The sequence below is a fragment of the Pleurodeles waltl genome, chromosome 8 (assembly GCF_031143425.1).
Source record: "Pleurodeles waltl isolate 20211129_DDA chromosome 8, aPleWal1.hap1.20221129, whole genome shotgun sequence".
Classification (NCBI taxonomy): domain Eukaryota; kingdom Metazoa; phylum Chordata; class Amphibia; order Caudata; family Salamandridae; genus Pleurodeles; species Pleurodeles waltl.
This window is the reverse complement of record NC_090447.1, coordinates 423,501,089-423,527,789: the sequence shown is the minus strand read 5'-3', so window position 1 is coordinate 423,527,789 and position 26,701 is coordinate 423,501,089. Positions and strand designations below refer to the sequence as shown.

Here is a 26,701-nt window from a genome sequence, read left to right as displayed (position 1 = left end):
TCGCATGGTATTCCGGAAAGGGGGTTAAACCCAACGGTCACATTTCCAATCATCATTCTTCTGTCAACTGAAGAATTTTCTCTACTTCCTGTGCCCCCCCTTTCTTCACACACTACAGAACCACCGCAGACCCTCTGACAATTACACCACACAGGCTCTGGGAAGCCTGACCTGCAGTCAACTACGAGTGAAAAAAAAAACAAATGAACTAAGCAAGTGGTATTCCAAAACAATCTTTCGGTTATGTAAATTCCAAATGTAATCACATAGTTCAAAGAGTACTTATGTGCTGATGGGCAGCGTAGGAAGTCGTAAATAATTTTCAGTGGAAAGAAGTATGAGGATTAGTTATGAGACTGTCTGGTATTCTCACCCACTACTACTGCCAAGTCCCAAGGGAAATGTAGTTTATGAAATCCTTTGCCACTGGTGCTGCTGGAGAAATAAATGCAGAAAGTGAAGCAAAATTTGAGCCTCCCGTACTTAACCAGAATCACAGTGCTTAATCACAAAAGATCCTTTCAAAACTTCTGACATGTCTGAGAAGACCAAACAGAACGTCAAAAACTATGTAGCAATGGAGACTGTAACGAGGTAAGGCGGCTCTGGTTCTTCACAATGTTATACGCTCACCTCAGCAGGCTTCTTCTGGTCCTTTGTTGCACTTTTCGATTTGCTCCTGTACTTTGAGCAGTTGAAAAAGGAAGTGGAAGGACCTACAAGCGAGGAGAAAAAAAATGAAAAAGGGAAATAGTGGTAAGTGTTTCATGCAAAATGAGACACAAGCAGGAATGAAGAGATCGGTCAAAAGATACCGGCTAACAGAAGTACAAACAGAAAATTGATATACAACAAATATTTGTCAAAAATGGAAGAAGAGGGAAAACAATGGGATCAGAGTTCAGACCTCCATGTACACGGTTAACAGAAGCCCACCAGCAGTTAACAAACGAGTTGTCTTTGGCAAGACCAGCAAATTGTCCAGTTCACAATAAATCATTTGAAATTATATTTCAATACAATATTTGACAAAGATTTCATATACACCTAATTCAACAGTCAGTATTTTATCACAAAAAATTTACTGGAAGTTATTTTTCTCTTATGCACAACACTGAAAAGGCAATATTACTGCCTATACAATCTCGATGAAACATGTATTAAAATGGATTCCCATGAGACAACCGACCAGGAATAACAATTCAATTTTCAGATCCAACTAAGGTATATCTCAACCTGTCAGAGAACCAGATTGAGGTTTGATTTTCACTTGCATTCTAGCAGCAAGCATATTTATTGGATGAAAGTTGGGGGTTATGGCACAATAAGCCACCAACAATTTGGCCAACTCCCTTTAAAGCCTCAGGCATCCTTATCTAGCAATCAGAGAAAGAGACTTGTCAAACAGCATTCAGTTTTTTAGCTTATTATAGAGTTCAGTGAACAAAACAAGTTTAAGTAAAGGCTCTAAGACCACAGTCAAAAACCCCGTGGGGTGGTATCCATATCAAAGTGCAGTTGGTAAGTGAAAGAAGTGGAACCCAGCTCCTGTGGACACGGGGTCCCCCTGCATTCAAATATTGTATACACCGACTTACCATGTATGAAATAGCCTCTAAAAGACCATCTTTAGTCTTCAGTAGGTCTCAAACCTAAATTATGACCTACAGAATCAACAGTTTAAAAAGGAAAAATGAAGGATTTGAAAGTGGTTTTGCCCATCAATATAGCCGCTGGCACAAAACTCTTATCAGACAGACTCTGCTTCAGCCAGGAAGATGGGCGCACTTGGGCCATCACGCTTTGCCAACCCTCTTGTACTTTTATAACACACATTGTCCTAGCATTTATACAAATGCAGAAGTAAAAAGTTAAATGTTGCAGTACCCAGTATTTGCTCTAGAAAAGACTGATAAAACCTGTGACTCATTGTGAACGGGTGCACCAGACAACTCTGCCCACTGAAAGTAAATACTTTCACTCAGAATTACTCAGTTTGATTCATATCTGGGCTATGAAACAAGCAGTGCCTGCTTGACCTGTGGTAAGGTCCTCTTGCCACCTGCATTGCTGTGGGCGCTGTTTTTGCCTTAGACAGAAGGCTATACCTCGGCCTGTTTGTCTGCATCTCTTCTTTAGAAATGATGGTCCAAGAAGAACTTCCCTCAAACAGTACAATATATTTTTACAAATCTGAACACTCATATAATTCAAAGTAAACCTAGATGGGCAATGAGATGGCCGCTTCTCTCAAGCGCCTGGGCAAGACTCTCAATCTTGTGCTGCTTTCAACAGCTAAGAAGGGGCTGGAGATGCCAAAGTCCAGGTGGCCAAGGTAGCAGCCCACTTGCAGATTGGAGCTGGACCCAATAATCCTGAGGAACAATACCAGGCCTGAGCACGCACCTGCAAGGAGCAGAATGGCCACAGCGCGATGCTAGTGAGTCAGCCAGCAGTGGAAGACCCTCAAAGTCGGGTGGGGCAACTTTGATCCCTGTGATAAAATCAGCAGTGAAGGAAATTCCTGCCATTTGATTGAGAGCAGAGGATGATGCCTGCAGCGTAAGGATGGCTGAAACGCATCATACCATGATGGGAACTTTTGTAGCTGCACCACCAGAGACAGACTTGGGGAAACACACCATGGGAGTGGGCTGCTGTGAACTCAGGTGCCTTCACGACCTTGGCAAAACTTGACTGTTTCCTCCATATCTCAAAAGGAGAGTCAAAGTGGATTAGAAGAAATATGACGTTTATGCTGCAGATGCGGCCTAAGGGAGTGATTCGATTCTGACAACCCCGACCCAGAGAAATGTTGATGGTTATGCTCAAGGATCTGCAGAAAAGGGATGTAGCACAGATGGGGGCCCCCCAACCGTTCATGGAGCCTCCACCCCTTCACAGGGACCCCATTCTGCCAGAGGTCGATTCATATCTGTGAGATATGGGAAGACTAAGAGGCCCCTCATAACATTATGCAGGGGCGAGAGGGACATTATTTTGCGTATGGCACTGCTGCAGAGGTAATCTATCTCACTGAGACAAAATGCTTTCAATTGACGGGGTGATGGATGAAATAAAAGGTCAGGTGACCAGAATTAAGCAGCGTGTGTGCCAACCTGAGCAGCAAATCTGTATCTTGGGCTGTGATAAGGACGTTGCAAGGGTAGACCATGGTAATTGCGAGTGTTGTGCGCAGGAAACATCTTTTACTTTGCTGGCGTCCACAGTAGTCGAGAAACACATGCCTAGGAACACTAGTTGGTTTACTCAGCAGTTAATGAGTATTACCTGAAATCTTTGGCACAAGATTTCCTGTAAAAAAATTAGACTCCCCAGAAAGTGTCCATCGGAAAGGAATTTGGAGGTGAAACTTTGTTGGCAGAGACCAGATGCATAGCAAAAAGGTCTAACATGCATATGGCAGGAAGGGGGGTTTATTTGTTTCCAGACCTGACCTGGTTGGCTTTACAAATGAGAAAAGGCTTGCTGAGATTAACAACCGTTCATCACTCAGGGCTGCCAGGCTTTACAAAGGTTTACAACTGGCCAGTTAAATCTTAGGGGAAGATGTTCAGTTTCTCACACTCTGGCAGAGCTCGTGAATTTACTTGAGGGTCACACAGAAGGTGCAGTGCTGCGAGACAGGGTGGAGCTCGCAGTGGGTCCTCTCCACCCCCACCATGAGTTAAAGTGGTGATATTAATTAGTTTATAGGACGTTAAGCTTCCTATTTTAGGGCGAGCCTACAGGACAACACAGCTGTCTGGCTATGAAAGGCATATTGTGGGCTTACTAAGAAGCTAAAAGGTACTTGAAGTCAACTCACTGCTTACCATTGGTTGGCTTTCCCGTCACTCATTTACCTCTTTGTGTCCCCACCTAGTCACCCTTGTATTTGTCCGTTCCATGAAGCATAGCCTCTATCCGCTCTTTTTACTGGCTGGCTTCTATGCTTTCCCTGCTTGTTTTCCAGGCACTACTTTCATTCGTTTTGGCGGAGCACTCCACAAGGGCGCAAGTCTTCACCAGTTTTCTTCCTGTTGTACTTCTCTCCCCCGTACTGCTGAGCCACCTGTATGCGCCCCTTGCCTACCCTGCCTCCGCCATGGTGCACTCGCTCGAGTCACCCTAATGTTCCTTTCTCACCCGTGAACTTCTCCCCACAGCTCCACGCTGTTCTCTCGCCTGTTGCTTCTCTTCCCCACTACCGCACTACTGCTCCTTCTGCTAGGGAGACCAGGCGTCCCGGATTTGCCGGGACAATCCAGGTTTTTCACTAGCTGTCCCGGGAGAGTAAGCTCATGTCCCGGTTTTCAGAGATGGTTTCCTGAAAATGGTGGGAGGTAATTTTTGTGTTTTCCAAAATAGAAATATTTAGGTGTTATCACGAAGCAATTTCATTAGTAATCATTATACTGGCTTTAAGAATTGCATTTTGTTTCTATTTTTTGTGCCATTTCTGTAATTCTACTTTGATGAGCGCTGTCATTCTTTGTTCGCGGTTGAAGTAAAATGTTAGTCCTTTTATCTATTTTTGTGAAATGTCCAAGTTTTTGGCTTTAGGATTATGGTCACCCTACCTTCTGCCCTCCGTGTTTCCCCACCTACGCCCTCCTTTTTCTTCACCAGCTGATTCCCACCCGCTGCACTTCTTCCCATAGCCTGCACTTCTAAAACACACTTTTGAACTTTTTTTTTTATTTGGACTTCCCAACTTGGAACATTAAATAAAAAGAAAAAATAGTATTGGGATTGCTGCTTCCTTTAATTGTCGAGCATAGTCAAGTGTTAATAACATGAGATGCATGTCAACATATCTTTGTACTCTGCAAAACCTTCAATAAAATATTTAAAAAAGAAAAAAAATTAGCAGTCTGGTGATTTTGTAGGCACACGCATGTGATGTGCACCTACAAAAATTACACTGCCAGCCAAGCTATAGGCTTTTCTCATTTAGCAATGCTGTAAAGCATGGCAAAAAAAAAATCAATGACAAAGCCAATAAGTCTCAAAAAGCAAGACCTATTTGCTTTGCCGGTGAATGGTATTAGTGGAGATGCCCAAAGAATAGTACTAATTTTTCAGGGGAATACTCCTGACAGCAGACATGTACATGTTCTGAATGGGTCCCCAAAGACTTCTCTCCCGCCACTCCACCCCTGGGTCTGGTATTCGGTTTATTGATCCATTGAATATTACCGTGAGGATTTTCCTGGTTCTGCACACCATTGGTTATTCACCTGCAATGTTGGGAAGTTGATTTACTCAAAAAAAAAAAAAAAAATGTATAATAATAATATATATATATATATATATATATATATATATATATATATATATATATATATATATCTTTTTTTTTAATTAAATTTAAAAAAAAACTTAAATGGCTGGCCCGGGCTGGTCCTACAAAACATCCACGAAACACTTACCAGCACAAAATACTCAGCTTCATTATACAGCAGTTCACCACCAGGGCGCAGAAAGCAAGCCTCCATTCTAATGGGCAGAGTCTAGACCCATTTCTGCCAAAGTCACAGACAAACTGCTACAAAAAACATTTTGGTTACAGAGGAAAACCGTCAAACGTGCATGTGTGCACTAGACAGAAGCGGACACCACAGACTAAAGGGACGTCCTACAAATCCTCTAAACATTACCAGCATCTATACATGCTAATACAATCTATTCAAAGAGTCAGTGTGGCCAGTACCCGTATTTACTACATTTTGAAGCACAACTCTGAATGAAGGCAGCACATGCGGTCAGAAAGGAAATACCTATGACATGCATATTCTATTCTGTTACGCAGCCATTTTTTAAACTCACGCAGTGGGTCAAATAAATCTCTCATCTAAAAAGTGTACTGAACTATATATCAGTCAAACCGATGTCCCTGCCCCTTTGATCCTGCTGAGGACATATTGCCACATTTGCTAGCACACTTCCAAGGCACATCACCTTAGCATCTGTTAAACATGTCGACACAAACCTGTATAAGTACTAGCGTTCACTTCCCAACCGTGGTTTCTGCTGAAAATCTAACCAGAATCTTAAACTCACAACAAACATCTTAGTCCAGCCTGACTTCCAAATACATTCCTAGCTACCTTCCTAGTAATAAATCCTAAATCATTGTCGAACAATGCAACACAGATCCATGTTTTTCAATCTTGGTCTAGTTCACTGACCAGGAAAAACTACTTGTCTGTAACAATACTTTGCAGTTCAAGACTACTCTATATTCATATGTCGTAATCATAACTGCTATTAAGCGGATGGTGTTGGAAAAACATCATGTTTTTTGGGTGTTCGTGTGCACAGATATGTTTGTGGGAAACATGAAACATTCTGGGTGAAGAAGACACCATACACTAATAGGCTGTCAATCCACAAAAGCAAGCATCTCAGTCCAGACTTTTTTATTGCTCCAGCATTGTAAAAAAAAAAAAAACACATCACCAACTCCATCAACAATCGTCAGAGGCTAGGTTAGTTGCAGGTGGACCACCGTCATTTCTGTAACTTTCAAAATCTCCTTGATGAAACAACTAGATCGCACTCTTGGGGAGGCAAGCCAAATAGAAACCACATGAAGAATAACTCAAAAACTTTCTTTCGATCAAAAGATTTCACCACAATCAAGCACCCATGTCTCATACCATGACCTCGTGTATCGTTGCACTCATGCTACCGGTCACACAACAGCTATAAGACGACCTGGGCTGCACCATCAGTTTGTGCTATAAAGAGGAAAGGGGGGGGTGCAAGAAAAAAACATTTTAAACCCATGTCAAAACAAAGGCAGACAGAAAATAATGCTTTTTAACAAAATGTTTTTAAACAGAATCTGGTCAGTGCACGAAAACCATGTAAGGGGGTGGGGGGGACAGCTGTGGAGTGGGAACCACAAACAAACACTTACTTTCATTGTCTGAACTGTCGCTGCTGCTAGGATTCCTGTGGCGTTTCATCATGACGCATCCTAGGGAGAACGAAGGGGAAAGTGTTACAGAGTAATTGCAATCACTTGCACAAGCTAATTCACCCCTGCCCCTCCCGCTCGCTGTGAAGCTCCGCAGCCCCGCGTTTACACAAGTAAACCAGATGGGGAGACCCTCACAACTGCAGGTAAAGCTGGCACGTGCTTGAACCTCAGGCGTCGGCCAGGAGCTACCGCGGGGGACAAACTGCATTCAACACCCATCCAACCACACCCTCGGAAAGCACCTCCGTCAGGGTACGAAGCCCTGTACAATCCTGCTCTATCCGCCGCCCTGTCCCTCTTCTTTGCCCCCGCTCGGGGAGAGGATGTGGCGTAACGGCCTCAGCTGCCGACCTTGGAGCTGGGGAACCAAAAGTGGGACAGTGATTCTGGGCAAATCATTTCATCTCTCTGCGCCTACCGAAACTGAATGTGTGCTTGTGGAACAGAACCGGTACTCACGCAAAGCGCTGCAATACCTTCAGCTCGAGTTCGCGCTATATTTAAAAAAATAAATAAATAAGCGCAAAACCCCTTCTAGTTAGCAAAGGAGCATCTTCAAATAGCAATGGTAGTGACAAGAAAGCATACGACTAGAATGACTATTCAAATGTACATCTGAAAGGGAAAACCCCAGGCAACATGGGCATTTGCTACACCACAGACAACCCAATGCAAATTTAGAATAAAAAACAAAATGCGCATGCCCACAACACGCGAGCACCGAGCTGCTGCCCCTTCCAGGAGACAGAAAGACCTGGGGCCTTGTGATGGCTGACGAGGCCTGTGTTTATGCGCCTGCAGGGAGTGAGGTGAACCCGTTTACCCCGATATTTCCCAGAGACCATTATTTAAAACATCGCAGCCCAGAAGCAGAGGTAGACCTTGCTCCGTGTTTCCGAGCTGTGCTGCACGAACGCAAAGCAGTATCGGGTTAACTTAATACAATTTACACACCGCAGGCGCATAAAATGACGAGGCTCGGCTCTGCGCCAGCAAAGCACAGGCCCCGGGCGCGAAACCAAAGCAGAACGTGAAAAGCAACTTTCAGGTCCCTCCAACTGCCAGGGACGGAAAGTGTGTGAGGAGGACGGACGGACTGACGACGCGAAGGGATACTGCGCTCCTGTGGGAGCCTCTGCTCTGTGAAAGATATGACTGAGCACTTCTAAACGCGCACACGCGGCACACAGCAGCGTGAGATTTAACCAACAGGAAACGCTCGGGGTCTGAAGCACAAAACAAGGCTATTTTTAGAAGGAGTTTCAAGTCTGTTAGGCAAGACCTAGCTTGGTATTTTGTTTAAGAAGTTATGGAGTGTACTTCAAATCCACATGGGTAAACCTGCTTACAGCCACGCGGGAAACGGGTTTCAATATCTGCAGCTTTTCCACCTTTGCGATCAACCAAGAAGTTAGACACTCAGGAAAATACTTCGCGAGCACAAGTGCCATTTTCGGTTCAAAATCCGCTTGAGGTTTCAGGCTGCAGCCACTATTTTCAAAACATTGCCTCACTGGGCAGCAATTCTGAAAACCCAGAACCACGTCAACAGCAGAAGTTAAAGTTCAGTTCACCTTTTAAGCTCGCTTTAGCAGACTGAAATACTCGAACCTGAACGTCCACAGTATAAACGACCTACTGAGTAGAGGAGTGAACATGTTCACATGTGAATCGGATTTGGAACAACGAAAGGGAACTACACCAAGAAACAAAAACTGGTTTTCCAGTAAACCGGCAGTACTCAGAGGCTCACTGCTATATTAAAGTAGATGTTTTAACGTATCTAAAGCTAGGCTGAAAACGGTAAAACAACGAAACTTCATCCTTTTTTTCAAAATAATGATCAAAATTTCCGTCCACTGATAAAAATGTGTGCGAGTTCGAAACAACTTCTTCCAAAAGCCCAACAAGGAAAGCATGACCTACTAAAAATTGAGCAAGGAGTGGCGGGCAGAGCACACCTTAGACTGCTATCAATAGTGGTCACTTTTTATCTTTCAAGTGTGCGCGAAGGGTCTCATCCTCTGATCAAGGCGTGAACATTAATGTACTAGAAGCACTGTTCCCACACAGGAATAGCGTCCCTTTCACGCACTACTGTATCTCCTCAAACAGGTTCATATTAATCCCATTATATGAATGATAGTCATCAACTTTCACCAAAGATTACAGTTTCCTTATATTTTACATTCTGGGCCACATTTAACTTCATGTGTCATGCGTCATTCTTAGTCAACAGAAATATTTCCAATGGATAGATTAATGCTTGAAATCCTGATGCATTTGGGGCCACAGCCATTCTTCAGGGCAAGTTTTCCCCATAATAGTGGTCGATACTCAAGCATCGTCGGATAAACGCACCAGTACAGACCACTATTACGATGAAAACTTCCCCTGAAGAAGGGCAGTGGCCCGAAATGCATCAGGATTTCAAGCGTTTAATTTTCTTTGCACCAACACCATCTGTCTTGACCTTTGGATAGATTCAAAAGACTACAGGTGACACAGGCGGAAGGCCAAGTTGATTTTGTTTCAAGGTTTTCCCTCTCTACAAAAAGATCAAACTCCTTTGTTGAGATTAACCTGGGAAAATAGCCTAAAGCACCCCCTCCACTGCCATTGGTTGTCAGCACCAGAGGCAAGATCAGAAAGGGGGGAATATGTATCACCAAACACATTCAACAACAAATAAACCTCCGCGTAAGATTGGCACCCCGCCTCAAATCATCACCATACAAGAAAAAGACCATAGGTGGTACATCCTTCTCAGTTCAAGCAGCCAAATTATGGCATTCATTGCCCCCCACCCCCCAAGTATAAGATCCACAGATAACTATCTTATCTTCAAAAGACTACACAAGAGTGGTCTCTTTCCTACATAACCACCATATTCAAATAGCAATGGACTGCATATCCACATGTATGTGAACGTAATAATTTATTATATATATATATATATATGCATTTCTTTGTACAAATACGTATAACTCTTATCTTAAAATACATACATACTCCTTAGGCCTGTTTAACAAATGCATATTTTACTTCAAATATATATATATTTGTATGTGTGTGCATTTATTATGGATATGAGTCAGATCACTGCATAGTTTCCATATGAATTGCTTGATTGGATGCTTATGAGTCTTTGTTTTAATTTTATCTATCACAATAGGTAAATATTTTATCTACAAGCATTTCACTATTGACATATTGAGGACAGATGAAATACTGTTTTTAAAAGTAGACAAATAAACTTAAAATACTGTAACTCGTGAAAGCCTGTGTTTATAGGATACAGCTTTAAATCTCAATGTTATGTCTTACACATTTATTCCCTTGATTATGTAATCAGGTATCTATATATTTACTACTCTAATCCTATTGTACAAGAGAAAAAAAAAAAAGTGCTACGCCAGAATTTGCTTTGACGCATATGAGGTAGTAAGCGCTATATACACGCAATTGCTTGCAAGATATTTCTGAATGACATCACAACTGTAGCTACTTTAAAATCCACACTGTGACCAGAATCTCATTCCTTAAGTCTTGAGCGCTGGGATGCTTAAGGGGTAAACAGGTGTTTTGGCCCATGAAATTACAAGTAAGGCCTGCCAGTCAGAACAGAACATGGGTGAGAACTCACCCGTCCAACAGTATTCCGACCACAAATGTCATGATCTTGTGGACACTCTTGAATCAGATGGGGAGAATCAAGAACTAGTAGTAGGAACCTGTGGTTTAGAAAACCATAAATCTCTTACGCTACCTAGTTCTTGAAAGTATAGATCCTGGCGATCCAGAGAAGCCATGAGCCCCCCGGGAAAAGGATACCTTAGAAGGAATGAGGCATTACGGGCAGTCCATCTTGAAGAGAACCATAGTGAACCACTGACCAACCTTCCACTCCAGAAAATACTAGAAACCACTTATCTTAACATACTTTTATCCATGATACTAATGGTGGAATATACACAGCTCCCCAAAAGACACCTATAGGAACATAATACTTCCAGTTCCACACATGTTCTTACACTAGACAGTCCAATTGCTCCAGAGCTTCAAACACTTAATCCATATGAATGCACTTGCCTTCACCTTATGGCACATCTTTTACGGGATTGCAGTTTCAATAAGACACTGGATGCTTGAAAGATCACTTAAAGGTCAGGACAACATCTTCTACATACTAGCTGGGGAAAATCTAAATCTCCTGGCTCTGCTGGACCTCTCAGCATTAGCTGCTACACTTGACTGGGTTCTTGGAGACGCTAAAGGGCTCCAGGAATGATGCTATGCTAGTTTGTGTTTTGCTGATCAACTACAATCTACGAAGTCAGGTGGTTCCGGCTTATCGCTGATCCCTGCATCATTTGGCATCCTGCACAATAATATCTTGCCTTCACTCCTTTTTTTAACTTGTAGAAGGAGTTACTGGAATAGAGCCTCAGCTTGCAGCGTGTCAGTGTTCATCAGTATGTAGGGGATACTCAGTTATACCTTCACATGTCAATGATGGAAGAGTTCAGTAGTTGGTGTTCAGCCATCCAGCCTTTAAGAGGCTTAAGACAGCCACCGACCTCTAATTCAGCACCTCAGAAGACAGAGTGGCTAAGATTCATATTTCAGATCTGTACACTTCCTTAGACGCTACGGCTGCAAGAACTTCCAGTGAAGTGTGTTGTCACTGTTCACCCAAACCCCTTAGTTTTATTTTGGATCTCAATCATAATATGAAAACTCATTAGTTAAGCCTCCCAAAGTGATTTAAGCAGTACATTTCTGCTCATAATCTGAAGAATGAAGTGTACGCTGAGCCAGCAGACAGTGGGAGCTCATTACTGGATGGGATTCCGAAGGCCTCCTTTTCATGCTTTAGAGCTAGTCTCAACATTCAGAACAACAGACTGAGCACTAAGGCTAAATCATGCGTCTTCCGTCCTATGCTCACTCTAGTGGCACGATAGCCAGTCTCTATAGTAGAATGTCTCTCTTAGAAAGTGACCTTCTTCAACCAACCTCAACACCTGTATCTCTGCATTTAGTCACAGGGATAGCCTCTGCCTCTTTTGCTCAGGCTATACTAAGAGTGGAAGTTGCAAACGTTCATCCAAACAAAACCCATTTTTTCTTTTTTCTGTTTTTCCTGATAAAGTACATTACTGGTGAAATTCCATTAAAAAAAATTATTTGTAATGTACCAAATGACTCACATTTTAGGGAAAGGCTGGCGGCATCTGTTCTTTTAATACACCATCGTAGATTTCTTGTGTTTATTGATTGCTTTTGTTACTGAACCTCAAGTTCTTAACTCTCCTCTCAAAGCATTTCAAGGGCTCTGGACGGGCTCAAGATCGATTAACATGGCAAGTAAACAAAATAAAGAGGTACAGCTTCTGTGCATGGTTATCTTCCTCCTGGATGGCAACTATGTATTTTCCGTGCATGTGCCTTTTGCAACCACCTTAACCAACAGGCACTGTGCTTCTGTCCGGGGTGTAAGGACCTTACAAACTACAATGGGATGCTTAGGCACTTTGCTTCCATAGTAGAACTACTCATGCTACACGAAGTTCTTGCTGTAGAATTCTCAAAGGAAGCTCCCTCAGTTTTCTGTTCCTTTTGGAAGGACAAACTTGATTTCTCAAGAAGAATCCAAATTGCAGGGCAGAAGGATAATAGGCAATGAAAAAGGTACCTTCTCACCTTAAATAAAATCACTGACTAGCCAGAGTACTGTTGTCACTGCACATAACTGTGGCTTGCCATCTCATCAAATGCAGTGGCAAGAACCATGGGCCTGCCATCACTAGCACACACTATCGAAAAATAATACATAAAGTTAAAGGCTTCAGCAACAGTGTTTGGCAATTGGACCACTGATGTTGATCTGTATCCAGAGCACCTGCAGGCTTATCCAGGGGTGTGGAATTTATTAAAATATCTACTTGTCCACGGGACAGGTTGCTTCTCAAATCTACTTGTCCTGTAAAAAGATCTACTTGTCCCTTTGGTGCCATGTAGTGTGGCGCCTAATTATGGCAGCAATCTCATTATGTAAGAGCTCTGATAATAGCCTCTCTGATTATGCCAGGGCTACTACCATAGTAGGGCTTGAATACTTGCAGTTTCAATCCCTACTGTAGCAATTTCCTTATTTTTCCACCTTTCTGCAGATCTGCATACTGGGGCTGGAGGAAGCAGTAAGCAATAGTTCCAGGGCTGGAATGCCTTTGAGTCTGCAGACCTACTAACCTGCATGTTTTAAAGATCTTCACCAGCTTCTCTCTAATATTTTCCCATAATAAGAAAGGTTGGACATTTACTCCTGACAATGGCAGAATTAGAACTTCTTCCAGGGTTGGGAAGAAAGTGGCTGGAGGGAAAATGAACTTGCAAATGCTCAATAGATTTTCACATAAGCAAATCTACACATGCGTATTTACCCATGCTAAAATACAGTTCACAAATATTTTATAGGGGTACGACATATACCATGGGTGCACTTTTGTGACTTTCTTTAAGAATTTGGGGCCACATGTAGGTAGGTTCAGATTTGCGACCCGCAAATTGCGAGTCGCAAATCCGAATGTAGGATGGTGTCCCTGACACAATCCGTGATTCGCAAGGGCTTCGCAAATGCACACCTCATGAATAATCATGAGGTGGGTCGCAATTTGCGACCCCCTTGCGAATGGCGGCCTCACAGGGATGGTGGCCTGCTGGAGACAGCAGACCACCATGTCTGTGACTGCTTTTCAATAAAGCAGTTTTTTTTTTTTTTTTTTTTTTTAATGCAGCCCGTTTTCCTTAAAGGAAAACAAGATGCATTACAAAAACGAAAAATGAAACGTTTTCGTTTCATTTTTTCAGAGCAGGCAGTGGTCCTGCGGACCACTGCCTGCTCTGAAAAAATGTTTACAGTGACATTCACAATGGGGAAGGGGTCCCAGGGGGACCCCTTCCCTTTTGTGAAAGTGTTAGCACCCATTTGAAATGGGTGCAAACTGCGATTGGTTTGCGCCCGCGTTCGCAAAACAATCCTACATTGCACTGCGAGTCGCAATTAGGAAGGGAACACCCCTTCCTAATTGCGAGTCGCAAACCCGTTTTGCGATTCGGTAACCAGGTTACCGAATCGCAAAATTGGGTTTGTGCACCGCAATGTGCTTTTAGCACGTCGCAAACAGCGAAAGTCGCTGTTTGCGACATGCAAAAAGCTACCTACATGTGGGTCTTGGTCCCTAATTAGGTCTGGTGTTAGACATTTTGTTTTTATTAAACTTCTATTTCTCTCTCTTTCGGCTGGCTTTACTGTGAGTGATCGCATTCTTCTCTTCCACAAGGAGCATATTGGCACACAAAGTAGTTTTGTTCAGTGTCAGGAACTACAGTGGCAATCAGTGACGTAACGAAACTGGAGGGTGCCCCTTTGCAAAGAACATGGAGGAGCCCCGTCTCCAGATCTTTGTTATGCCACTGGTGGCAACGTGCGCTTTTAGAGTTCAAAAACGTTTTTTTTTTTTTGCCAGTATTTGTTACAATGTTGAGGGCCTGGTAGCTCCCAAAACAATAAAGTGTTACAAAAGCCATGTCAAAACAAGACAGGCATTGATGAAACTAAAAGACTTATAAAAATAGGTCAGATCAGTTGGCTTTGTCAGTGTTTGTTTATTTTCATGCTTCCCATAATCGTGTTGAAAATGGTTACACTGATTTTCCATTAGAAATATTTTTGGGAAATACTAGCATGCATCAAAACATTTTACTAAATGACACCTCATTTGCATCTAATCAGAGAGCATTCTGGGAGCATTATACTTAGCCTCATAGCCTAAACTTTTCAAACATGTGTATACACGTTTTTTTTATTTGTACTGGAACCAACGTCAGTAGTGAAGTGTGACCTTAAAACATTTATTTACAGCACTCACCCTAATAATGAAGGTTTTCAAATAATGAACCATAAATACAAGTTCGAACAGCATTATCTTTTGGAAACACATTACCTCAACTGTAGAGAGTTCCACTCTCTGTAAACAGGCAGCCAAAGGGTTTGTGCTGCAGAGGGTTGGGCCTACTTGTCCCAAGGACAAAGTAAACATAAAAACTTGTTGTCCTTGACCCCAAACAAGATGTCCCGGGCGTCGGGCGATAGGTCTATAATATTGCATAATATCCAAAACTCCGAGGTACTGCAGGGGGGCACTCTCATCCTCAAAAGGAGCCTGCTCTGTAGAGTCTCCACAGCAAGTGCCCAGGTCTCTCAGTGAACTCAGACACCAAGCCCTGCAGTGTTTCTGGAAGAAGTTCTTATAACCTGCACCCAGTGTCTAGGTACGTCAGCAACCACAGATGTGCACGTACAACTACTCAGATAAAAGATGCCTTCTATGTTGGTAGTGCTTTATGGCCTCTCCTGGGAGGAGTGGGGGTGCCTATTCCGGCTGGGAAGATGTCACAATTGGGGCAACAGAGTGCATGTCTATGGATGTTGGACTCATTTCAAGAAAGGACTAACCAGATTTATGAAGGACAATTATCTAATCAATGCCCTTTAAATGCTGTTCATGGCAAATCTACTGCATATGCAAAAAGCATTAGCAAAACCACTAGGTCTGGCTCTGTGAAGCTTGCCACTTTTTTTTTTTTTACATTTTTTTATGAAGACATGCAAAAAAGTGCAAACAAAAGTAAATAGGAGCCAAAAACCACCTCAATACACTTTTCACCTGCCTATGCACAGGTGATCAGGTGAAATGCCGTTATTCACACTGAAGACAGACAAAGGACAAAGTGGGCTGACCAATAGCTCTATTCTGTGTGCTGTTCTGAGTGGAAGCAAGATGTAAACATACCAGTGCACTAAGAGAGCTAACTAAGAGCTCCACATGTATCAATCAATAGATGTGCATATTTCGGTTATGATGTTTTGAAAAGAAGGGGGCAGGTGAAACAACTAAACCGGTCTTAAGGCCAATGTGTCTTGTGTTGGCTGCCAGCCTTTTGGCTTAATCAATGTGAGATCGTTTTTTTTTTTTAATTGAAAGTCGTTATTGGGGCAGCTGCCAACCGATCGCTAATATTTCACAAAATAATAATTGACTAAAAGCAAACTTTTTTAATCTCAGAAAGCCCATACCGCTATAGTAGCCCTTGGCACTGAAGAAAGAAACTGTGTTTGGACGTGCTCTTGTGAAAGAGCAGAATTGCTTTACTTACTGGTGAGCTAGCCGACTGCCGTGGTGGGCTCACCCACTGCCCCCGCTCTATAAGCAAAAGAAAAGTGTGAATGAGAAAAGGCCAATAAATGTTGAGGGGCTGAGATCATATGTGCAGGTGTGCTGCAATGTAATGCGTGAGGTGGCAGAATTTTCCAAGGTGTGCTCATGAACCTTCCATGCTCGACATTCGCCAATCTCTTAAGTACCCCTGCCTGCAGGACCCACTACAAAGAGACAGGTTAAATAGAACAAAAAAAACTGCCGTTTGGTTAACAGTGGACCACACTGAGTATTTTTGGGGTCAGTCTTGTGCTATTAGCTGATTGTCGATTGCTAGGAGACAAATTGATGCAACTGTGCAAAAAGGCTTCTGCGTGCCACATTCACCCACTGAGAGAAAATGGATATCGCCAAAGTAGAAAGACACATTTTCAGTCTAAATTATAAGCAAATGAGTAAAATGTACAATTACTGATATTTAGAATATAAATATATATATACATACATACACACACACACACATATACATATACACGAGAGAGAGCGAGAGCCGCATATATACACTTTACTTAAAACAAAAAAAAGTTTAAAAATTGCTTTTTTTCCCCGAGTTCATTCGTGATTACTAGAAAAAGGCGAAGCATGTTGGTTTTCGGGGAGCAGATCTGGGGCTGTAGCTCGGTGGTGGTCGCGTGCCAGGTACTCCCAGGCAGGGGCACGAGGAGCAGCGCTGGCCCGAGGCCCCGGGTCCGCAGCAGCACCTGTCAGAGCCCGTCAGTAACGCGAGACGAGCCAGGCGGGAGAGGAAAATCAACCAGACGCAGACTTCCGGCCGTGTTTACAAACAAACCCATCAAAAGTTACAGCTTGCTCCCCTTTTCCTTAGAAGAAAGCGCAGAGCAACAGACTAGAGGGGAACAGGTGCGCGCAGCCAAGCACCATCCGCAGATGAGGCACAGGAAGACCTTTAACAACCAGTCCTCCAGTCAACTGGTCTGGATTGCGCGTTACAGGAAAGCTTTTGTGGGACTGTCACGGATGCGCACTGTGGAACACTGGACCTGTGAATTCGTTTGCCAAAAACGCAGTTCCCAAATGAGACTGTATCACGTTTGTTAATAGCGGAGCCAAGCGAGTTCCAGTTCCCACAATGGGTTTTCTAAGAGACTCGCGCTATTTTTAGCGCGCTGAAACCGAGCTCACGCGAAGCAGACAGGCCTGTCAATCCTCACTGGCACTCAAGCCCTGTTTCACAAAACAACTATACTCCCAACGAGGAGCAGCTGCATTTGGAATACATTTTAGATTTTATGGAAATATAAAAAAAATGCAGGAGTACTACTGTAAAACTGCAGCAGTTATTGCATTCCACGAGACTCCCCTTCTTGAAAATATACACAATACTTAATGTACATTTACAAACCCATACGTGTTTAACAAAATAAATGATGCACTTTTTAAACACGTTCCCCCATTACTCTCCACTCTGAAAATATTTTTCCTATGTAGAAAGCTTCCCCTTGCAAGTTTCGGGGCACTACTTTTCTGAGCCAATCATGGGAAGGGGTTTCTCATGCTTTTCATAGAAGTAAATAAATACCTGCCTGGATCTGAGATATGAATGCCTAATGACCGACCCCCCCCCCCCCCCTCCCCCAAAAAAAGTGAATATAGACTAAACCAGGTCTCATGCGAAATACCATATTGGACAAATTTTACACGGTAGTAAATTAATTTGCGAATGTATATTCGTATTTTGTGCATTTCAAACGTTAATTTACAATTGTAGTCCATGCCACTTGCGCGTGCAGGGGTGCAAACTTATTTGTGGACTGGGCCCAAGTCAATTTCGATATATATTGCATCCCATACAACAGATCCTTTTCAAACTTTCCAACAAATGTGTGCTTGTGTTCAAAGTTTCGGAAGCTACAAAGAGCACATTGGGTCCCAAGCACCCAGGGCAGCTGCTGTCTGCAGTGTACTAGCCACTTCATTTAAAAAGCCTGCATGGTAACCAATGCCCCGTTTGCTGGCAGAGGCACACGCCACAGTGCCATGCCAAGACCCCAACGATGTGCAGGACGTTGTGCATCACCTGCTCCCACCACAGCAACGCCACTGTCTGCAACGCTAGCAGCTGCCCGGTGATGAAACCAGATCCTTAAAGTTCGTTCTGCAGCTATGAGCGGCTGATCAGGCTTCGAACTAAACACACACATACAGAGTAGAAGAAAAATTGTTGCGATAAAGTTTAAATGTAATAATCGTTTAAATTAAATATGATTATTTGTGTAGCGTCTTTTGCCGCCCTAAGGCCACAGCAATGTGGGCAGACACAAACAAGGGACCAGTGGCGAGGAACGGTCAGAGCAGAGATAGGGGGGATCGATAACCTTGGGAATGGACTTGAAGTCCCCAAAAGTGAAGTGATAGTACGCTGATGTGCATTATGGGTAGATGGCCCTACGCATTTGGCCAGCAGATTGGAGGAGCAGGAAGGTGGGAGTTGCTGGTGAGTTTGGGGTGGCAGGACATGCTAAGGGTGGCAGTAGAGGGCAGGGCGGGCTGGTAGGTACCAATGTTTCGGTCACTCTTCGCAGTCAGAAGTCACGGTACACAAGTTGACGGATACAAGGGAGTGTTGCCACTACCCACTCGACAATGTCTAGGTTTCAACCACTTTTTTTTTGCATGCCTCTTCCCCCCTGGATACAGGTATGTGCGGCTCCACAGCTGGAACGGAGGTGGTAGAAGTGGGAGTTTGGGGGCATCTCTTACCTTTTATTTTGTGCTCTGGCTTCCGGGAGAAATGAGGCACCAGGGTGGAGGAGAAACCCTCTCCAGAGTGCCGATGGCCGCTCTCTACTGCTCCCCGGTCCAGTGCGGCCTTGACAGTGATGACCGTGTGCTCTGGCCTGGCCCTGTGAAGGGTGAGACTCCGGGGTTGGGAAGCATGAAGCGTCAGGAAGCAGAACCCGGCACATTTTGCTTCAGGGTTTGCAAATCGGGTGCAAAAATAGAGATTAGCAGAATCCGTGACTTAACAGCATCATGCTGGCACCATTCTACAAGGCCCAGCTTTGTGAAACACCAAATATATATTTTTTAAATCCTGCATTGATATGGCATGTTTTTCAAAGTGAATGCCTGCATTGCTTAAATGATTTATAAATTCCTGTCCAAGCCCATTCCTATGTAATGGTTGTTTTATCGCATGTCTCTGCTCGCACCATGCAGAAATGTACTTTGCAGGCCTGCCAACTCAGGGTGGCCCATGTGACAGTTTTACCCCTCATCAGACTGCCAACCTGTAAAAAGGCAAATTCACAAGGGACCCTGGAAACTGTCACAAAATAGATTTCAAGCTGAGGTGTGAATTCTCTGTACTGCAGGGCTTCATTTAAAACCTCCCAGGACATGGGAGGTAGCTGCAGGGGAGTCATTTCTTGTTGGGGGGAGCAGGTATGAGTTGAGTTGCTTAGGCATAGCAGAGGGACTAATGCCCAAATCGCGATCTACCCACTCCCTTGCCAAGGTAACAACCCCTACAAACACACAGTAAAACAAAGCCTATAATTTCCAGGTCTGCCTTTGCTCTACTCAAACTCTCCCAGAGCTCACCTGCCGTTCCTCACAGTCAGACCCACCTAAGTGGAAGCCATGCGGGTAAGGTATGAGGTGCCTCTCAGCATCTTTTTTTTGCCTGGTAGTGCATTGGTATACCTACCAACCTGATGCACATTAATATTGTTTTTGTTTAAAACCCAGTCTTCAAAGCATTCCTGAGCTCAGTGCCTCAGTCAGCAGTCACACATTCATAGCGATCAAACAAGCAGAGCAGGCAGGTCCTACCAGTGCAGACAAGCCCATCACTGTCACTCACTTGGAAGACAGAGAAGAATTGGAGAAACGCAATTCTGGTCCACTCATTAAATATCAACAAATTAATAAATGAAATAGAGATTATAACGTCTAAGAACATATTTATCCTTAACTGATTAAGGAGCTATCCAGGAAATCTACGAAAAAAACGCAAGGATTTACAAAATGAAGTGAGTCCTACATTGATTAAACTGTGTCTAATCATAACAGGTTCTGACATCAGAAAAGGTCATGGTAAATCTTCAGATCCAACATTTTTCAATGTATGTGGACGAACTAGAGTGACAGTAAAATGAACAATAAACCTCAAGGAGGTTACCTTACCATATATTACGTGGCAGTTCTATTAAATAGAGTTAACATCTGAAACATATCTAAGTATCCCAAACAATAAGTCACCATAGAGCAACGCATGACAGAAGGCAAAGGGAATGACGTGGTTAGGTAAGGTATTGAGGGCCAAGTAAATTTACTGTCTCCATCTTGATTAGTAGGATTAAAAAAAGTGATTTTTTGAGGGGAAAAAAATAAATAAATAAAAAAAAAACTGAAAAAAAGAAAGCAAATATGTAAACCTGTTGAAGCAAGCCTGGTTATGTTGCAGGTAAAAAAATAAAAAATAACGTTTTTTTTTTCCTTTCAACACGTAAAGTTCTTGCCAAGACCTCAAATCAACAAAGATCCTCTAGCAGCAATAAAAGGGCCTATAGACACGATCTCTGTAGTAGAAAATTTGTTCGAACGTTTTTTTTTGTCTGGGTAAAACAAAAGATTCACTTTGTTTTCTATGTGAGACACTGCTTCAGCAGCAGAAATAAAAGGCTCCTGTAACGGACATCTGGTTTCCAACGAATGGCTTAGATAGAAGTAAATTGGGTAATTTAAAGTACCTTAATCCCAAACCCAATAATCGGAAACACATGTAAATATTTTGCATTGCAAAACATTGGGCACGTGGTGAAAAGCAGCATCTCTATCGGACAGAAGTGAGAAGAAAATTACTGTAAACAGGTGGCACCTTCCAAAACTGTAAGGCAGCCCACACTAACAATCAAAGAGCAGAAGATACCACAGGTTAATGAAACTGCTGTATGCACAGCCAACTTACAGCTCAAAGGGAATGGAGCATGACTAAGAGAACCTGTATCAGTTATAGAGTGTACTGTTCCATTTACGCCTTCAGGATCTGGACAACACCACTTGCATCAATAAGGATCTGCTCTAGTTTAAAGATCACTACATCACAATGCAGTAACCATCCAATACCCAGCTACCTCTCCTATCTCCCTCACTGACTTTATGCTTACCTTTGACCACGTACAGCACGCCACTGCCTTTTAGGCTAGGATCATGCTATGAATATAGGGCTTACGTACAGAGGCGAGACCTATTTTCTTCCTAATGCTTTTTCAAATTGCGTGCTACTTACACGCTCAAGACGAAAAGTTGTTTTCAAACGGTTTCCATTTGGTACTCCAAGAAGTCTGAAGTCGAACAACTGATGACAAGCTGCAGAAAAAGTACAGACTCCAAAATATATTATTTTAGATGTCAAGTATGAAGGTTCTCGAATGTTCAAAAGGGAGACGTTATAGAGATTTTAGCTTCAAATCATAAAAGCGATCCTGGCCTTAAGAAACACCAACTACAAACCACAGGCAACACTTTAAGGGCCTTCATTACAAGGAATAAGTTACCGCACATTCCAATACTTCCTTAGTGGAAAGGTCTCAGACCAAAATTTGGGCTGCTTCGAGGCAGGGCATCAACTCAGCTTCGCTTCCAACTTGAGCAAAAGAGCATCACATAAGCGTACGGGATAAGGAGACTTTCAGCACGCCGTCACACACGTCTACACTAGAGCAGTTTAACATTACACAAATACTGCGGAATTGACTTCCTCCAAGTTTGCAGGTTGAAGCAGCTGAAGGGAGAGCAGGACGAGCTACTGCCAAAAGGAATCCTCCATTTTTAGGTGAGCAAGCAAGACAAGCTAAGACAGGTCTTCAACCTGCAATGTAACTACTACAAATAAAGCTTGAGATTTGAAAAAAAGGGGATTGCAGCAGCAAGGAGAAGATCATGAGCCTTGAGAATTGGGCAAGGCAACTGAAATTATTAAGCAAGATAGTAACTATTGCAGATATTGAGGACAAAATGCCATTCAGAATGCCAAAATGCATTACAACACTTTGTGGTAGAACTATCAGCTAACAAACCGGGTGCGAACTGTACTGATCTCTAAATGACTAAAGTTGAATTGGGGGCAGTAGGACTCAAATTTGTGACCCACTTCTCACTAAGGGCTCCAGAGCCAAGCTGTGTTTCAAAGGATGGCTCTACCTGTAGTAGCAACCAAGCAATAGAGATTTTTTTTTAGGATTTTTTTTTTTTTTTTTTTTTTAGGTCTTTACCCATATTACTCAGTCCTAATGCAGAGATGATTGCAATGAATTTATCCTAGCACATTATCAGAACCTCTCATTTCCTTATTCTCCAAGCTGCACATCACAAAGCTTAGGCCCTATAAAGACACCAAGTAGCTACATTTTATAAATTCTGACAACCGAAAACTACACATCTTAATCATCAGATCATGAAGAAATGGGACACAAATAATTTATTTACAATTGAAGATTGGAATCTGATATGGAAATCAGTTGCATCACACAAAATAATTCCTGTGTTGTCCCAGACTAAATATTGCCTGTTAAACAGAACATATCTGAACACTGACAAGTGCACAAACTGACCCTAAAAGATGATCTGATATGCTGGAACTATAAAAAGAAACAGGAGAGCTTGACATTTTCGGTTTCTTTGCTTTTCTGGGATAAGGTATTCAAATTTATCTCAACACTATTTGGCTTCCAGCCCAAAAGAAAATTATCTTGTCCTATTTATGGATTCCTAGATCCACCTATAGAATCTATTAAAGATAGGCCGCTACTGGATCTTCTCCTATAGGCAATAATAAGCTTATGAATAGAAACTGGAAAAAAATATCTCCACCACACCTCACTCAAACTGGATAATGCACATAAGTGGGGCAGACAACATCACATTCCGACACTCCCCCTAGAGACCCAAACACAGACCCATGCAGATAACGTTGGGCAACTATTTTGCCAACACAACCCACCCCCCCCTGAAATGTTCAACACTATAACTGCAACAATACTACGCTGGTATAATCCTGCGTGTGACTACTTAAGATTGAGTGCCCTTCTCATACCACAACATCAAAATCAAATAGCCTTCACATTCATTATTTTCTTTCCACTCTTCTCTTTACTTTCTTCTATAATCTACAAACCCTATTCTACAAATATATATTGTATTAAGTGTACCAACACAGTGATGCAACCTTCATGGATACGCTGCTCTCTGGTTCTCTCAAATTTAATGGATACCCGGTTCATTGCTTCATCATGAGAGACTTTATGTACGAGGCACGGATGTTTGCTCGGATATACTGACACTCTTCTACTCTTATGTAGTTATTTGATTTTACATTGCTGTACTATCTCTGTTGGATTCAATTTTCCTGTAAAACCTTTTTTTTTTTCTTTTAAATTTAAAAAGAAAACTTAGGCCCGTTGTCTGCAGAGCCCAAACAGGATCCAGATCCAAAATACAAAGCGCATTGTGGAAGCCCATCAATCTCAAATGGTAAACTACGCAACAGGTTTGCCACGTCTGCGCGCACAACTGTGCTGAAATAGAATTTTAGAATGGGTTAATAAATGTCCAAATACCCACAAAAATCATAGGTTTATACTTTCACAAGGTACCATGTTAGCGTCTCATATCAGGACTAGGCAGCTAGAAAGTTAGCACAAGTTCTTCAAAGCACACACCTTTCGATCGCGCCCATCATATATTCTCTACCACCAGGCGGTTCAGTTTATCAAAACTCTCCTAATCCGGTTTCTTTTACCATTTTTGCGTGCTCACATTCTCCCAGAGAGCTGTGATGCATCTAGCGACAACATGGTGGATTACATCAGCAACACAGAAAACTAACTTGAGGATTTGGAGGTTTGTACAAGCAAGTAACTTGATCCATACTGGTCTAGTCGGCTGAACCAACTCACCCAGCAGCTAAATCAACAGCTTCAGAAACTGGCTCCAACACATTCTGTAATGCACAAAATTGGAACATAATCTTGTTAAAATCAAAATGTTTTTTCAACGACCTGGTTAATTAAGTGAAAAAATGCAAAAGAGAATTCAACCTAATCACAGGAACAGTCAACAGGACGGTGAGAAAATACTATGTTAATCTGCCATCACTGTCCTGGCCATCTTACTACTAGGTGTTGTAAAGCAGAGACGAACAAGAGACAAGTTACCAATAAGCAAAACACGATTGCTAAAGTGCAAAAAGAACTGCTTAAAAAAACAAGCAGAGTGGGTCTCCATCAACAAAAAACAAAATGAAACCTGGAGACTTCCAGAAATTAACAGCCACTGCACAGCCAGAAAAAAGCATCAAGTACTCTCAAGAAAAGGCACTACACCCAGAGACCATGACAACTAGTAGATATTGCATATTTCTAGCATTTACATAAGTACTTTTATTGAATCGCAGCGTTTTCCAAGCTTGGGCCTCCTTTACACAAAGTTCTGAAATTTCCACTGATCGGGTGTGTGTGGTTCGGTTTGGTCAGAGGAGCTGTGTTTGTTTAGTGTCTAATTTAGTGTTGGTTCTTAGTGATCAATAGGAGTAAAAGGTCTGAGGCAGAAAAAGATCTTGGTGGTGGGTTATACATATTTTATTAGCGTGTAGAAGGAAGCTGCCGACATGGCACAGCACAGGGTAGTGTGAAGAGGATCTAAGCAGGGTGGAACAGCTCAGAACATCAGGAGGGTCTTTAGACAAGAGGCAGGTACAAATGAGACTGGATATTCTGACGCAGTCAGTAGCCCCACAACCGGTTCCTTGCAAACCACGATACTGCGGGAAACAATTACACACCTGGGTGATCGGGTCTGCATATCTGCAAAAGTAACTCAGACCTGCAACGTAGATGAAGTTTCCCGACACAATGTTAAAAACGGAAAATTTATTACGGAGTCAAAAAAAAAAAAAAAAAAAAAAAAAAAAACACACCTTACAAACCCTGCATAAAAGGGGATACACATGTTGACTGGATGAGGAGCAAAAATGCAATTATAACACAATAAAAGTATTTTTGTAAAGCACTGAAGTCATGGCTAGGAATCACAGGGCAGGATTAATAATGTCTCTTATTGTGGAGAATTACAGAGCCCCAAAAAATGACTAAACAAACAGCAAATATAGTCAGCCATCTCTCGAGAGCGTAACCACGATAGCTGGTTGGCCAACAGGAAGGTACCTACAGTTGGACAGTACGTCACTTCACGTGCACCAACGAGCACAGGACCCATGCTTCGTGAATCGTAAACTAGCACTTAAGATTTACAAACCCTCCTACAGGACCTTTCAAACACTGCAGAGGGCAAAGAAAGAACAGACTCGACGCACAGATCTGAAAAACAGCAGAATGCGGAGATTGAGTCAGCAGACTCCGATATAGATGACCATAATCCCAAACGTGTTACCGTTTTAGCCCAACGGCCACCGCCACGTGAGTTGATAAACACCAGAGAGGAAGTGGAATTCTAGTGTGAAGCAAAAATATTTCCGGTTTGTTGAAGGCCATGATCATCACAACAGCACCTGAACACTAAATGGCCGATGATAGGAATTCATATTTACTCTACAGGTCCAACATTGTTGCAATTATTTTCAAAATGTAAAGAACACATTTTAGTTGGACAAGAGTATAGGCAAACATCGGTTTAGAAGGGAAAAAAAGGAAGTCACAAAGTATTGAGTAAATGCCATTTTGACAACTCCATACAGAGCACAAGGTGTGAGTAAACGCTGCCCCCAACATTTCTTCGCCATTAAGTACAACGGATGGTCTTGGTGAGGAAATGTGTAATGCTTTACTATTCAAAGTGTTCTATAGACTCAAGATCCCCGAGGATAGGCTCTAAAGGTTGTAGTTTACAACAGCAATAGAACAGGTCAGAGGATTAAGGCATCCGCTGCTGAACCCCTTTTATGGCTTTCAGGTAAACAGTACCTACAGCTCAGTGGGAGCCAAGGCGCATATGCGTGTGATCAATAGAACGTGGGGCTTTTCTGGCCTATCTAAATAAGAGTCACTTGAGAGCTATGCAGTGTCAAAGCTGAGCTTGCCTAAGATAATCGATTAACACAAAAACCACTTCTTAGGCACACCCACTTTGAGTGATTTTATTTATTTTACAATTTTTTTTATTAAGATTATGTTTTACAGACAGATTTATAAGAACAGGACCCCTATCCGGGACAAGCATCATCAAAACGTTCTAAGACATGCAACATGCATTGAGCTGGTCGATCACAATATAGACCATAATACTAAGTGATGTAACATAGGTCCCCAAAACTATCCTCAACTCTGGTCACTCCCCCGACCCCCAAGAGAGGAACAACCTATCATCATACGTATTAAGTCTGAACTTCACATCCATCTTCTCCCCAAGTCAAATACATCAGGTTGTCCCTGTAGCTCCGGCACTC

At 42.6% G+C, this 26,701-nt stretch overlaps 1 protein-coding gene across 1 annotated transcript in view; it reads right to left on the bottom strand.

The window, feature by feature from the left end:
• The window catches only part of JADE3 (jade family PHD finger 3), a 212,481-nt gene that overhangs the window by 137,363 nt on the left and 48,417 nt on the right, over nucleotides 1-26,701 (bottom strand). Inside the window, exons 2-3 of the mRNA XM_069204297.1 lie at nucleotides 6,929-6,988; nucleotides 634-716 (exon numbers count right to left, since the gene is read on the bottom strand). Of these exons, the coding sequence (XP_069060398.1) occupies nucleotides 634-716; nucleotides 6,929-6,980 (135 nt within the window). The 5' untranslated portion in view covers nucleotides 6,981-6,988. The remainder of the gene's footprint in view (nucleotides 1-633; nucleotides 717-6,928; nucleotides 6,989-26,701) is intronic.